The sequence below is a fragment of the Mesoplodon densirostris genome, chromosome X (genome assembly GCF_025265405.1).
Source record: "Mesoplodon densirostris isolate mMesDen1 chromosome X, mMesDen1 primary haplotype, whole genome shotgun sequence".
NCBI lineage: Eukaryota > Metazoa > Chordata > Mammalia > Artiodactyla > Ziphiidae > Mesoplodon > Mesoplodon densirostris.
Window position 1 is genome coordinate 96,368,690 of NC_082681.1, and position 16,089 is coordinate 96,384,778.

At 36.1% G+C, this 16,089-nt stretch overlaps 1 protein-coding gene across 1 annotated transcript in view; it reads right to left on the minus strand.

The window, feature by feature from the left end:
• Positions 1-869: 869 nt before the first annotated feature.
• Positions 870-16,089, minus strand: part of RP2 (RP2 activator of ARL3 GTPase) — a 44,348-nt gene continuing 29,128 nt past the window's right edge. The window contains exons 4-5 of the mRNA XM_060087244.1: positions 2,918-3,003; positions 870-1,543 (exon numbers count right to left, since the gene is read on the minus strand). Of these exons, the coding sequence (XP_059943227.1) occupies positions 1,460-1,543; positions 2,918-3,003 (170 nt within the window). The 3' untranslated portion in view covers positions 870-1,459. The remainder of the gene's footprint in view (positions 1,544-2,917; positions 3,004-16,089) is intronic.

A 16,089-nucleotide genomic window follows, 5' to 3' on the forward strand; every position in this document is an offset into this window, starting at 1 on the left:
CCGTGGCATATGGGATCCTCCCAGACCGGGGCACGAACCCGTATCCCCTGCATCGGCAGGCGGACTCTCAACCACTTGCGCCACCAGGGAGGCCCAAGAATGTGGATTTTTAAACAAGTAGCTCTCCCCTGGTCCCTGGTAAATTATTACGGTCAGGTTGATCTGGAAAATAATGTTTTAAAGCAACCAAAATAATTTTATCATACTTGAACATTGATGGATAGAAGTGGCATATCTAATGAAAATCAAGTTTATCTAGCTTGTTAATAATCTGCATAGCTTATCACTATGCTTAAGTATTTCTTACCTAAATGTTGCAAGGCTTTGTTTTAATTCTAATAGCTCATAAGAGCTGATAAAACAATGATCACTTTTTTGAACTGCTGGTGATTGGGCTTCTATAGTTTCAGTGTTGCATATACCTTTTCTTACCAGGAAGCAGAAGAGTCATCTAACAGTTGTATTCAAAAACTAAACAATGTGGAATTTATTCAAATAATCATACTACTCACAAAGTAGTCTTTAAACAGCTATACCAACATCAGTTAGTAGAGTTACTTGCAAAACTGGTTATCAAATACCTATTAATTTAAAAATCTTAATTTACGAAGTATTATGTCAACTCTGTATACAAAATTTCATTTGCCATATTATGCAACTAGGAAACAAATATTTAACTGGATGTATATACATGAAAAAAATGCACATAGGTTCATTCTAACTGATCTGCTAGTAACGAATCCTTCTAAATTAAAAAAGAAAATAAGCAATGGAATATATTCTCAAATATCATGGAGCACTGAGGAAAGTGTAAATTAGAGATTTGAAAGAACGTTTAATTAGGACTAAAATCATGAACTGTTAGCCACTTCTATTTTCTTTTTTTTAAAATTATTTTTATTTTATTTATTTATTTTTGGTTGTGTTGGGTCTTTGCTGCTGCATGCAGGCTTTCTCTAGTTGTGGTGAGCGGGGGCTACTCTTCATTGCAGTGTGTGGTCTTCTCATTGCAGTGGCCTCTCTTGTTGTGCAGCGTGGGCTCTAGGCACATGGGCTTCGGTAGTTGCAGCACACAGGCTCAGCAGTTGTGGCTCACGGGCCCAGCCGCTCTGCGGCATGTGGGATCTTCCCGGACCAGGGCTTGAACCTGTGTCCCCTGCATTGGCAGGCGGACTCCCAACCACTGTGCCACCAGGGAAGCCCCACTTCTATTTTCTAATAGCAGTATCATATGCAGAGAAACAAAACCTACAAGCTCACTGAACTGGGTTAAATGGTTTTTAAGCTGATTAAAACTACTTAATTTAAAATGAACTCTTTTTGAACCTCAAGTAAATGATGCAGTATTCAACAAATTATTTTAAAAATGACTTTAACAACTTTAGCATCAGTAAAAAAAAACTGCTAATACACAAATTGAAAAGGGCTTAAAATCAAGTCCTTGGTTCCACATTGCATTTCATATTCCCATTTGTATATCAGCAAAGTTGTAGAAGCTGTCTATATCTCCAGATGCCGCATCCTTGCTTTCTGACACAAACATCTATGTTAAACATAAAAGAGACAAAAAATACATGCTAGTAATCCCCAAATTCCAAAGCCCACATTCTTCACAGAAGAGTCACAGGCTTGCTATTTAAAAGAAATTCAAGTACATCATTTATAGTATTTGTGGATTTTCTGTAGAATTCATGCAATATAGTTTCAAAAGCTATGATGTAATTGAGCTCTTTTAAAAGCACTTAAGATATAATTAAGATCTTTGCTTTCATAATACTTAAGTTGTATTTTATTACACTTGGAATTTCAGTTTTTAAAATATGTAACAGTCAATATTATGAAAGCTACGAATAAAGAGGTTTATTTAAAGAACTCTTAATTTCTTCTATTTTCTAAATAAGAATCTCAATAGGCTGAGAAGGAAAACTTGAGATTATCTTTTTCAAAGCTGCTAAAGATATATTACTAATTTTAAATTAACTATTTTCCAAACATCAGCAAAGCAGTACTCAATAGAACCCTTCAAAAACAGCTTTTATAAATGGCAGCCAGAAATTAGAGGAGACCTGGGTTCTATTTAGCTTTATAATAAACTAGCTGTATGAGGCTGACAATTTAATAAACCTCTCTGGGCTCAGTTTCCACATATGTAAAATCAGAAAGTTGGATTAGATAATCTCTAACTCATTCAGATCTAAAAACTCCAAATCATATAATCATTTTCTCTCTGGTTCCTTTTCTATTCAATCTGATTTGCCTTCTCCCTTAGTACTGTTGAGATGATAAAATGAGACAAAAGACAAAGTACTTTAAATTATGCAAATTCAAGGGACCATAAGCCAAATCAGACTACAAAATCAAAAATTTCCTCTCAGATAGTTATCAAAAAACCCCAGTTATATATACTCACGTAGTCCTCTTATAATGTTTGGTTTTTAAGCTATATTAAGTTGTTTAAGTTTGAAATTTTCAGATACAGCAACCTCATCAACCACATCTAGAAAATACCTACATGTAGTGATTTCTAGATATAGCTCAACTTCAAGTTTTGATCAAGTATTACTGAAGCAAATGAAAATGAACACTGGGCAATAGGATTGTCCATCTAAAGTATACAGTCTTAGAGATATAACATTTTCAACATATCACTACTTTTAAAAAAGGAAGAACTTGAAGAGACATTTGGTGAGACATTTTACTTTAGAAACATGTATTATTGAAGGTTTTTAATAAGTAGATACTTTGTAAATTTTTAACCTATTAAAATTTTAGTTTGGCAAGGAAAAACCAAAGCTTAGCTCCCAATTAATTTACCATAAATTCTAAATTCATGATGTGCTGAAAATACTATTTAATTGTAAGGAAAAGGAAAGGAAAGGAAAGGTTTGAATGAAATATAGTCAATAAAATCTTGTACCTTGGTCCCACTGAATATCTCGTTGACAATAAGTTGACATCCTTCTACAGCACCATCTCCATTGAACTCCAAGGCAATAACAGGACCTATAAGCAAACCCAAGAAGTGTTGTCTTAACATGAATATAAATCTATTCTCAAATTAATCTTTTTATTCTTCCCTGAAGAATCTTCAGCATCTTCTTTGGGGGTAAGAGAAAAGAAAGAAGGGAATAGACAGATGGGACACGTCACTTCAGCTACTTCCTACTCTAATCATAAAACGAATTAACATAGAGTCTCATCACATAACAAGTAGCTTCAGTGCCATTATAGGACTAGTGTCACACTTTTAAGTGTTGTAAATAGTCTGGCTTTTCTGGTATTCATACTTCTACGAAAACCATAAAAAGTACAAAAAAATAGTTGATAAAATAACAAATAAGATCAGAAGCTATTCAAATCATTTTGCTAGGCAGCCAGTCTTGCTTCCAACTCTCCTACGTACCAGCCAAGTTCTGGGCCACGAATAATGAAGCTAAGCCAAGTAGGAATTGAGGCCAGGCACCAAAAGTAATGACCATCTGAAAGTATTTTTCTTGAATGTGCCATAATACTATATTCTAGGATCAACGACCAAGTTTTTATTTTTTAATTCTCCAAATAGGATATTTGTGCCTCCTTTCCCATATTTATTTGATTACTTATAAACCACCTGTACTTTAAATTCTGATACAAAGATTCGTGATTCAGTTTGGCTTGGATTTAAATGTAGCATTGGAACTACTGGTGTCAAACTGTTGGCAAACATGGCTGTAAGTGAGCCAAACAAAACAAGCCTTTCAATTCAATTGAATTTTTTTCCACTATCACTATATTCCTAATAGATTTGCTTTTTATCTCCTTCAGTAATGGAGAAGTCCTGACCTCCAGGAAATTACAAATTTCTTTAAAAAGACATAAATCTACAATCCTGAAGCCTCTGGAACAAAAACCACATTCACAGAAAGACAAACAAGATGAAAAGGCAGAGGGCTATGTACCAGATGAAGGAACAAGATAAAACCCCAGAAAAACAACTAAATGAAGTGGAGATAGGCAACCTTTGAGAAAAAGAATTCAGAATAATGATAATGAAGATGATCCAGGACCTCGGAAAAAGAATGGAGGCAAAGACTGAGAAGATGAAAGAAATGTTTAACAAAGACCTAGAAGAATTAAAGAACAAACAAACAGAGATGAACAATACAATAACTGAAAAGAAAACTACACTAGAAGGAATCAATAGCAGAATAACTGAGGCAGAAGAACAGATAGGTGACCCGGAAGACAGAATGGTGGAATTCACTGCTGCAGAACAGAATAAAGAAAAAAGAATGAAAAGAAATGAAGACAGCCTAAGAGACCTCTGGGACAACATTAAAAGCAACAACATTCGCATTATATGGGGTCCCAGAAGGAGAAGAGAGAGAGAAAGGACCTGAGAAAAATCTTTGAAGAGATTATAGTCGAAAACTTCCCTAACATGGGAAAGGAAAAAGCCACCCAAGTCCAGGAAGCGCAGAGAGTCCCAGGCAGGATAAACCCAAGGGGAAACACGCCGAGACACACAGTAATCAAATTGGCAAAAATTAAAGAAAAAGAAAAATTATTGAAAGCAGCAAGGGAAAAATGACAAATAACATATAAGGGAACTCCCATAAGGTTAACAGCTGATTTCTCAGCAAAATCTCTACAAGCCAGAAGGGAGTGGCAGGATATACTTAAAGTGATGAAAGGGAAGAACCTCAAACCAAGATTACTCTACCCAGCAAGGATCTCATTCAGATTCGATGGAGAAATCAAAAGCTTTACAAACAGGCAAAAGCTAAGAGAATTCAGCACCACCAAACCAGCTCTACAACAAATGCTAAAGGAACTTCTCTAAGTGGGAAACACAAGAGAAGAAAAGGACCTACAAAAACAAACCCAAAACAATTAAGAAAATGGTAATAGGAATATACATATTGATAATTACCTTAAGCATGAATGGATTAAATGCTCCAACCAAAAGACACAGGCTTGCTGAATGGATACAAAAACAAGACCCATATATATGCTGTCTACAAGAGACCCACTTCAGACCTAGAGACACATACAGACTGAAAGTAAGGGGATGGAAAAAGATATTCCATGTAAATGGAAATCAAAAGAAAGCTGGAGTAGTAATACTCATAACAGATAAAATAGACTTTAAAACAAAGAATGTTACAAGAGACAAGGAAGGACACTACATAATAATCAAGGGATTAATCCAAGAAGAAGATATAACAATTATAAATATATATTCACCCAACATGGGGGAACCTCAATACCTAAGGCAACTGCTAACAGCTGTAAAAGAGGAAATCAACAGGAACACAATAATAGTGGGGGACTCTAACACCTCACTTACACGAATGGACAGATCATCCAAAATGAAAACAAGTAAGGAAACACAAGCTTTAAATGACACAATAGACCACATAGATTTAATTGCTATTTATAAGACATTCCATCCAAAAACAGCAGATTACACTTTCTTCTCAGATGCACACGGAACATTCTCCAGGATAGAACACATCTTGTGTCACAAATCAAGACTCAGAAAATTTAAGAAAATTGAAATCATATCAAGCATCTTTTCTGACCACAACACTATGAGATTAGAAATCAATTACAGGGAAAAAAAAGTAAAAAACACAAACACATGGAGGCTAAACAATACGTTACTAAATAACCAAGAGATGACTGAAGAAATAGAAGAGGAAATCAAAAAATACCTAGAGACAAATGACAATGAAAACACGATGATCCAAAACCTATGGGATGCAGCAAAAGCAGTTCTAAGAGGGAAGCAGCTTTATAGCTATACAAGCCTACCTCAAAAAACAAGAAAATCCTCAAATAAACAATCTAACGTTACACCTAAAGGAACTAGAGAAAGAAGAACAAACAAAACCCAAAGTTAGTAGAAGGAAAGAAATCATAAAGATCAGAGCAGAAATAAATGAAATAGAAACAAAGAAAATAATAGCAAAGATCAATAAACCTAAAAGCTGGTTCTTTGAGAAGATAAACAAAACTGATAAACCATTGGCCAGACTCATGAAGAAAAAGAGGGAGAGGACTCAAATCAATACAATTACAAATGAAAAATGGGAAGTTACAACAGACACCACAGGAATACAAAGCATCCTAAGAGACTACTACAAGCAACTCTATGCCAATAAAATGGAGAAGTTGGAAGAAATGGACACATTCTTAGAAAGGAATAACCTTCCAAGACTGAACCAGGAAGAAATAGAAAATATGAACAGACCAATCACAAGCACTGAAATCGAAACTGTGATTAAAAATATTCCAACAAACAAAAGTCCAGGACCAGACGGCTTCACAGGTGAATTCTATCAAACATTTAGAGAAGAGCTAACAACCATCCTTCTCAAACTCTTCCAAAAAACTGAGGAGGAAGGAACACTCCCAAACTCATTCTACGAGGCCACCATCACCGATACCAAAACCAGACAAAGATACTACAAAAGAAGAAAATTACAGACCAATATCACTGATGAATATAGATGCAAAAAGCCTCAACAAAATACTAGCAAACAGAATCCAACAACACATTAAAAGGATCACACACCATGATCAAGTGGGATTTACCCCAGGGATGCAAGGATTCTTCAATATACGCAAATCAATCAATGTGATACACCATATTAACAAATTGAAGAATAAAAACCACATGATCATCTCAATAGATGCAGAAAAAGCTTATGACAAAATTCAACACCCATTTATGATAAAAACTCTCCAGAAAGTGGGCGTAGAGGGAACCTACCTCAACATAATAAAGGCCATACACAACAAACCCACAGCAAACATCATTCTCAATGGTGAAAAACTGACACATTTCCTCTAACATCAGGAAGAAGACAAGGATGTCCACTCTCGCCACTATTATTCAACATAATTTTGGAAGTCCTAGCCACAGCAATCAGAGAAGAAAAAGAAATAAAAGGAATACAAATTGGAAAAGAAGAAGTAAAGCTGTCACTGTTTGCAGATGACATGATACCATACATAGAGAATCCTAAAGATGCCACCAGAAAACTACTAGAGCTAATCAATGAATTTGGTAAAGTAGCAGGATACAAAATTAATGCACAGAAATCTCTGGCATTCCTATACACTAATGATGAAAAATCTGAAAGAGAAATTAAGGAAACACTCCCATTTACCATTGCAACAAAAAGAATAAAATACCCAGGAATAAACCTACCTAGGGAGACAAAAGACCTGTATGCAGAAAACTGTGAGACACTGATGAAAGAAATTAAAGATGATACCAACAGATGGAGAGATATACCATGTTCCTGGATTGGAAGAGTCCATATTGTGAAAATGACTCTACTACCCAAAGCAATCTACAGATTCAATGCAATCCCTATCAAATTACCAATGGCATTTTTTTTTGGAACGAGAACAAAAAATCTAAAAATTTGTATGGAGACACAAGAGACCCCGAATAGCCAAAGCACTCTTGAGGGAAAAAAAACGGAGCTGGAGGAATCAGACTCCCTGACTTCAGACTATACTACAAAGCTACAGTAATCAAGACAATATGGTACTGGCACAAAAACAGAAATATAGATCAATGGAACAAGATAGAAAGCCAAGAGATAAACCCACGCACCTATGGTCAACTAATCTACGACAAAGGAAGCAAGGAAATACAATGGAGAAAAGACAGTCTCTTCAGTAAGTGGTGCTGGGAAAACTGGACAGCTACATGTAAAAGAATGAAATTAGAACACTCCCTAACACCATACACAAAAGTAAAATCAAAATGGATTAGAGACCTAAATGTAAGACTGGACACTATAAAACTCCTAGAGGAAAACATAGGAAGAACACTCTTTGACATAAATCACAGCAAGATCTTTTTTGATCCAACTCCTAGAGTAATGGAAATAAAAACAAAAATAAACAAATGGGACCTAACGCAACTTCAAAGCTTTTGCACAGCAAAGGAAACCATAAACAAGACCAAAAGACAACCCTCAGAATGGGAGAAAATATTTGCAAACGAATCAATGGACAAAGGATTAATCTCCAAAACATATAAACAGCTCATGCAGCTCAATATCAAAAAAACAAACAACCCAATCCAAAAATGGGCAGAAGACCTGTGTAGACATTCCTCCAAAGAAGACATACAGATGGCCGAGAAGCACATGAAAAGCTGCTCAACATCCCTAATTATTAGAGAAATGCAAATCAAAACTACAATGAGGTATCACCGCACACCAGGTAGAATGGGCATTATCAGAAAATCTACAAACAACAAATGCTAGAGAGGGTGTGGAGAAAAGGGAACCCTCTTGCACTGTTGGTGGGAATGTAAGTTGATACAGCCACTATGGAGAACAGTATGGAGGTTCCTTAAAAAACTAAAAATAGAATTACCATATGATCCAGCAATCCCACTACTGGTCATATACCCAGAGAAAACCATAATTCAAAAAGACACATGTACCCCAATGTTCACTGCAGCACTACTTACAATGGCCAGGTCATGGAAGCAACCTAAATGCCCATCGAGCAACGAATGGATAAAGAAGATGTGATCCAAAAAAAAAAAAAAGATGTGGTATATATATACAATGGAATATTACTCAGCCATAAAAAGGAACAAAACTGAGTCATTTGTTGAGACGTGGATGGATCTAGAGACTGTCATACAAAGTGAAGTAAGTCAGAAAGAGAAAAACAAATGTCGTATATTAACGCATATATGTGGAACCTAGAAAAATGGTACAGATGAACCAGTTTGCAGGGCAGAAATTGAGACACAGATGTGGAGAAGAAACGTATGGACACCAAGGAGGGAAAGCGGTGGGGTGGTGGTGGTGGTGGTGGTGTGATGAATTGGGCGATTGGGATTGACATGTATACACTGTCATAAAATTGATGACTAATAAGAACCTGCTGTATAAAAAAATAAATAAAATAAAATTTAAAAATTCAAGAAAAAGACATAAATCTATTGAACAATATGGAACAAGTGAGAAAAATGAAGTATTAAGGAATGAAATACTAAGGTGAATGTAGTCATGTGCCACAGAACAAGGCACAAGAAGGAGAGAAAAGGCTTGTGATTTAATACAGACAACAAATATAGAAAAGGCAGGATATATCACAGTCGACTGTACAATTAGATACAGAGAACGAGTTAAGGTATGAGTTTTGCAGTATCACAGTATATAGATCAAGATGGGTACTGAGTAAAGAAAAGAAGGTAACTGGGGAATATTTTCTCAGAAAAATGGATGATTCTATGTCTGGGGCAAGAAATGCGTAAGATCAACCTCAAATATCATGTTGAGCCAAAAAGCAATGAGGCTATCAAAGGCCAATAGGGTTTTATCAAAAGGATACAGGAGCCAGCTTGAAGAGGCTCCTAATGACCAAAGATGAGACATGGTGAGATCAGAAGGAATAATGCCTGCAATTTATCGAAACATACTGAATATATAAAGTCATGAGCTCATAATGGTATTCAGAAGAGACACAAACAAAATTCACTGAACACCACTATAGGTTGCTAGGGCACTGACTTTTTACTCTGAAAATCGATGCTTAATTATTTCTCCTTTATTTACTCTGCTTTTCTGATATGAAGCATATTTCAAGTTAGCCAAACAGCTCAGTGTACAAGAAGTTCTGTTAACATCCATTAATAAATGCAGAGGTAATGACACAATTAGAAAATGATCATTTTGAAACTCCTAATAAAATAACTGGATCAGGCAACAATCATCAATGGCTTTAGCATCCCATAGGGAAGACTGACAGGAAACTCTACAATAAAAAGACTGTCACCACCTGAGCCTAACAATATTGGCATCACTAGAAGTACAACAATCAAATATTATGTGCCATCTCATTATAGGAAATAGTACCACCTATGAAATATTCCCCCCAAAAAACTAAACCTGAGTGTAAACAAGGCTTTGATTTAACTTCTAATCTACAAGAACTATAGAGGAACAAATTAAACAAACCCATGCATACTACAGGACAACTGACCACATTTCTTTTACAAGAGGAAGGCACGAAACAAACAGGGGAGGGGGAACACCTGTTTCTGGTTAAGAGCGATATAAGATACAAAATAACCACATACAGTGAGTGAGTGTGCCAGTTTTAGATCTGGATCAAATTAACTGTAAAAATACATAAAGAATGTTTTAGACAATTAGGGAAATTTGAACATGGACTAGTTAGTTGATGATATTAAGACACTGTTAACCATGTTAGATGTGATAATACACCCACTTAAGAAAACATTTGTGTAGCTGTCAAATTGTTAATGGTATAAATCTTATGGTATATAAAATATATCTGAATAAAACTGTTATCAGAAAGCATTCATTTTTAACTTCACTTTGTTTAAGACACATACTGAAATATTTAGGGATGAAATGACAAGACATGTCAAAATTTGATTAAAATATTTTAGCAAAAAGGAGAATATATAGATTATTTTTTAAAGTATGGCAAAAGGTTGATAAAACTGGGGGATGGGTACACATGGGGTCACTGGAAGCTACTTCTGAGTAGAAACAGTACATTTGGAAATTTGCAAAAAAGAGTTTAAAAAGCATTTCAAACCGAATAAATATTGAACTAAAAAGAAAAATTTGATAATGTAGGGTTTCCAGTTTTGCAGAGAGTAGAAAGTTTGAATTAAGGTAGAATGGAATATGCTTTTATTCAGGATCACTAAAAGAAATACAGTAGATATATCTTTTAAAGTCAGACATTTATTACTGAAAGTTCCTGTATTCTACAAAGACAATATAATCTAGAATTCAGAAATACAATTTTGGTAGAATTACCCAAGTATGTAACTTGGTTGCTATCCTTTGAATAGGATATGAAGAACTTCCAATAAGTGACTTAATTTGCCAACAAAGAAACATCAACAGGGCTTCCCTGGTGGTGCAGTGGTTGAGAGTCCACCTGCCAATGCAGGGGACATGGGTTTGTGCCCCGGTCTGGGAAGATCCCACATGCCGCAGAGCAGCTGGGCCCGTGAGCCATGGCTGTTGAGCCTGCACATCCGGAGCCTGTGCTCTGCAATGGGAGAGGCCACAACAGTGAGAGTTACACGTGCCGCAAAAAAAAAAAAAAAAAAAGAAACATCAACAAAAAAGGTGGACAAGTGCATCAGTTTTGATTAACATGTGTGGACCCTAAATTTAAAAAAAAACTACACCACCAACAATGTGCTTTTTAAGCAGTTCTATTTGTCTCTCTATCTAATGATGAGGACTACAATTACTTCAAAGTGCTTACTTCAAGTGACTATTTCAAACTGAATTATGAGGTCAACAAGATCACTGGTCATGTTTTTACTGTTTTAATGTGATTGTCTTATCAAATAGCTTGCAGTAGCTTTAAATCTAAATATTTGAACTGTCATGAAAAAATTGTGAGACTTTGAAGTAAACAAAAAAGATTTCTGGATATCCTATCTAATGAACTCTTCTGTGTTATTTAACATGACCTTGGAACAAGTCACTGTCACGTCTCAATTAGGTTACAGCAACAGCCTCCCAGCTGGTCTCTCTGTTTCTCCCTTAGAGTAACCAGAATGATAAAAGCTACATTTTAAAGGGACCATGGCATTCATATGCTCTAAAACCTCCAGTAATATGTCTGTATTTTTCTTATTTTTAATTGTTCTAAAAATAACTGACAGTTTAAAGTAATAATGTGAACAATGCATTAGGTGTTTATAGCATATGTAATAGTAAAATATATAACAGTGACACAAGGATGGGAAGGAAGATTTGAGAATATGATGTTATTAGGTCCTTATCTACTACAGGTGATGTGTATAATATTATTATAAGGTGGACTCAAATTATTTACATATGTATACTGTAAAACCAAAGGTGACCATTAAATAAGATTTAGGAAAAGAGGTATAAATAGTAAGTCACTACGGGAGGTAAAATGGAATCATTACACAATACCCAATTAAACAGAAAAAGAGGTAACAAAAAACAAAGAACAAATGGAACAGAAAGCAGCTAGCAAGATTGTAGATATTGATCCAATGATATCAATCCCTTTCAATATGAATGGTGCAAACACGCCAGTTAAAGACAGACTTCCCTGGTGGTGCAGTGGTTAAGAATCTGCCTACCAATGCAGGGGGTACGGGTTCGAGCCCTGCTCCGGGAAGATCCCACATGCCGCGGAGCAACTAAGCCCGTGCGCCACAACTACTGAGCCTGCGCTCTAGAGCCCACAAGCCACAACTACTGAGCCTGCGAGCCACAACTACTGAAGCCCGTGTGCCTAGAGCCCTGCTCGGCAACAAGAGAAGCCACTGCAATGAGAAGCCCATGCACCACAACAAAGAGTAGCCCCTGCTCACTGCAACTAGAGCAAGCTCGGGGGCAGCAACGAAGACCCAAGGCAGCCAAAAAAAAAAAAAAAAAAAAAAAAAAGACAGAGACTGTCAAATTGGATTGAAAAGCAAGAACCAACTATATGCTGTCTACAAAAAATTCACTTTAGATACACAGACTTTGATAAGTTAAAAGAAAAGGGATAAAGCTTTATGATGAAACACTAACAACCAAACAAAAGCTGGAGTAGCTGTATTTCAGGCAAAGCAGATTTCAGAACAAGGAAGATTATCAGAGACAAAGAGGGACATTACATAATAATAAAGGATTCTTCAAGAAGACATATCCTAGATGTGTATGCACCTAACGACAGAGTTTCAAAATTCACAAGGCAAAATCTGATAGAGTCTGAGAAAAGAAATAGACGAATCTACAATTACAGTTGAAGACTTTGACACTCCTCTCTTTAATTCATAGAGCAAGTAGACAGAAAATCAGTAAGGACATAGATGACTTGAATAGCGCTATCAACCAAACCGACCTAGTGGACATTTATAGAACATTTCAGCAAACAAAAGCAGATTATATATTCTTCTCACCTGCGCATAGATTATTCACCAAGATAGACTATATTCTGTTCCAGAAAACAAGCCTTAACTTATTAAAGAAAATAGAAATCATACAATGTGTGTTTTCAGACCATAACAGCATTAATCTAGAAATCAGTAATAGAAACACATCTGGACAATCTCCCAAATGTTTGGAAATTAAACATTATACTTCTAAATTATCCATGGATCAAGTGAAAAGTCTCAAGGGAAACTACTACATCAGGGGTCAGCACACTTTTTCTGTAAAGGGCCAGATGGGAAATATTTTAGGCTTAGTGAGCCATACAATGTCTGTCACAACTAATCATCTCTGCTGTTACAGTGCAATAGCAGCAAAACATAATAAATAAAAGAATGAGTGTGGCTATGCTCCGATAAAACTTCATTTAAAAAACGTACAGTAGGCCATACTTTGCCAAACCCTGAATTAAATGAAAATACATCATATCAAAATTGGCAGAATGCAGCTAAAGCAGCACTTAAAGGAAAATTTCTAACACAAAATACATATACAGTCAATCCTCATTATTTGTGGATTCCTTATTTGCTAATTGCTTACTTGGTAAAATTTATTTTACCAAATAGGTAAAATATTTTACTCAACATCAATACTTGTCTTTTCATGGTCATTCATGGACACACACAAAGTGGCAAAAAATATGAGCTGCCTGACATGCATGTTTCCAGGTAAATTTGAACAAAGTGATGCTCTGCCTCCTTGTTTCAGCATTCTGTAAACAAGTGGCCTTTTCACAGTCCATCTAGTGCCACATTTTTATACTTTCTGTTGGTAATATCAGTGTTTAAAATGGCCTTCAAATGTAGTGCTCAAGTACAGTCTAATGTTCCTAAGCTTAGGAAACCTGTGATGTGCCTTACAAAGAAAATGTCTGTTAGGTAAGCTTCATTCAGGCACAAGTTACAGTGCTGCTGGCTGTGCGTTCAATGTTAATGAATCAAAAACATATCTAAATGAGGTGTCTTTAAAGAGAAGCACACATACAACAAGGTTATACTGATTGGTTGAAAGAAATGTTGTGACCAGAGACTTGCAGGAACCTAGCCCTGCATTTCTCCTAGGAGTAGCAATTCAGTACTCACTGATTCAGTGTTCACAGCAACTTTATAGAATAGACCTACTGTGAATAACGAGAATCATTCTATTAGAAAAGAAGAAATCAGTAACCCAAACTTAAACCTTAAGAAACTAGAGAAAGAAGAGCAAATTAAACCCAAAGCAAATGAAAGGAAGGAAATAAATATTAGAGCAGAAACCAATGAAACTGAAAAGAGAAAAACAATAGAGAAAATCAATAAAACAAAAATCTGCTTCTTTGAAATTATCAATAAAGTGATAAACCTCTGTCAAGGCTAATGGGAGAGGGAGAGGCCTCAAATCACCAACAGGAATATAAGAAGGACATCACTACTGATCCTACATACATTAATAATAAGGAAATACTATAAACTCTACACCTATAAATTTGATAACTCGGATGAAATGAAACAATTCCCCAAAAGACAAAAACTATCAAAATTCACCCAAGAAGACAAATATATCTTGAAGAGCTCTCTATGTAATAAATAAATAAAATGTATGGCTAAAAATCTTCCCCCCAAGTCTTCAGGCCCAGATGGGTTTCACTGGCAAATTCTACCAGACATTTAAGGAAGAAATGATACTAATTCTCTATAATCTCTCCAAGATCACAGAAGAAGAAGGATACTTCTCAACTCATAAAATGAGGCCAGCATTACACTAATATCAAAGCCAGAGAAAGATACTACAAGAAAAGAAAACCACAAACCAATACACTTCATGGACAAAGATGTAAAAATCTACAATAAAATATTAGCAAATTGAATCCAGCAATATATTAAAGGGATAAAACTTCATGATCAACGGGGTGCATCTCAGGAATACAAGGTTGGTTCAACATTCAAAATTAACAAAAGTCACTCACCAGATTAAATGACTCAATAATAAAAAAAATGACCATCTCAATAAATACAGAAAAAGCATTCAACAAAATTCAACATCATGTGTGATAAGAAATCAACAGGGACTTCCCTGGTGGTCCAGTAGTTAAGAATCCACCTTTCAGTGCAAGTGATGCGGGTTCAACCCCTGGTTGGGGAACTAAGATCCCACATGCTGCGGGGCAACTAAGCCTGAGCGCCACAACTACTGAGCCTGCATGACACAACTAGAGAGCCTGCATGCCACAACTACTGAGCCTGCATGCTCTGGAGCCCACACGCCACAACTAGAGAGAAGCCCATGCGCTGCAATGAAGAGCCCGTGCACTGCAACGAAAAGATCCCACGTGCTGCAACTAAGAACTGACACAGCCAAAAAAACCCAAAAAACCAAAAAAGCCCCTCAACAAACTCCCTCAGTCTAATAAAAGGTATGTATGAAAAATTTACAACTACCATCATTCTTAATGGTGAGACTGAACACTTTCACTCTGAGGTCAGAAACAGGGCAAGGATGTCCTCTTCTCACTATTCTACATAGCATAATAGTGGAAGTCCTAGCCAACATAATAATGCAAGAAAAAGAAATAAAAGGCATGTCAAAGAGACAGAGTAACTAACCTAAAAGAGCTCCCAAAGGCTAAACTGGAACAATTTGATAGTATTGGACTATAACCCAAAGAATAAAATACATATCTATGAGTCCCTACTGATAGACATAAATGACTGAATAAATAAATGGGAGAGAAGGGACAAATCTTTCTTACAGAATTCCAAATAATGTATGTAGATACTCCCCTCTCTAGGAGGTGGAGCTTAATTCCCTCTCCTTGAGTGTAGACTGGTCTTAGTGACTCAACTTCCAAAGATCATAGAAGGAACTTCCAAAGAGTATAGAAAGGGGAAAAAAGGAAATTTACAGTGTTCAAGAAACCTGGCAGATACCACCTGAACCACGTCACTAAGGTCAACATCACCAGCATTAAGTCACGTTGCTATCATGTGCCCTATGATGTTATGTGATGTGACGTGATGAGAAGGGCACTTCACCTCTTCTCCAAAACCTATAACCCCAGTCTAACCAGAGAAAACACCAGACAAACGCAAACTGAGGGACATTCTACAAAATAACTTACCAATACTGCTCGAATATT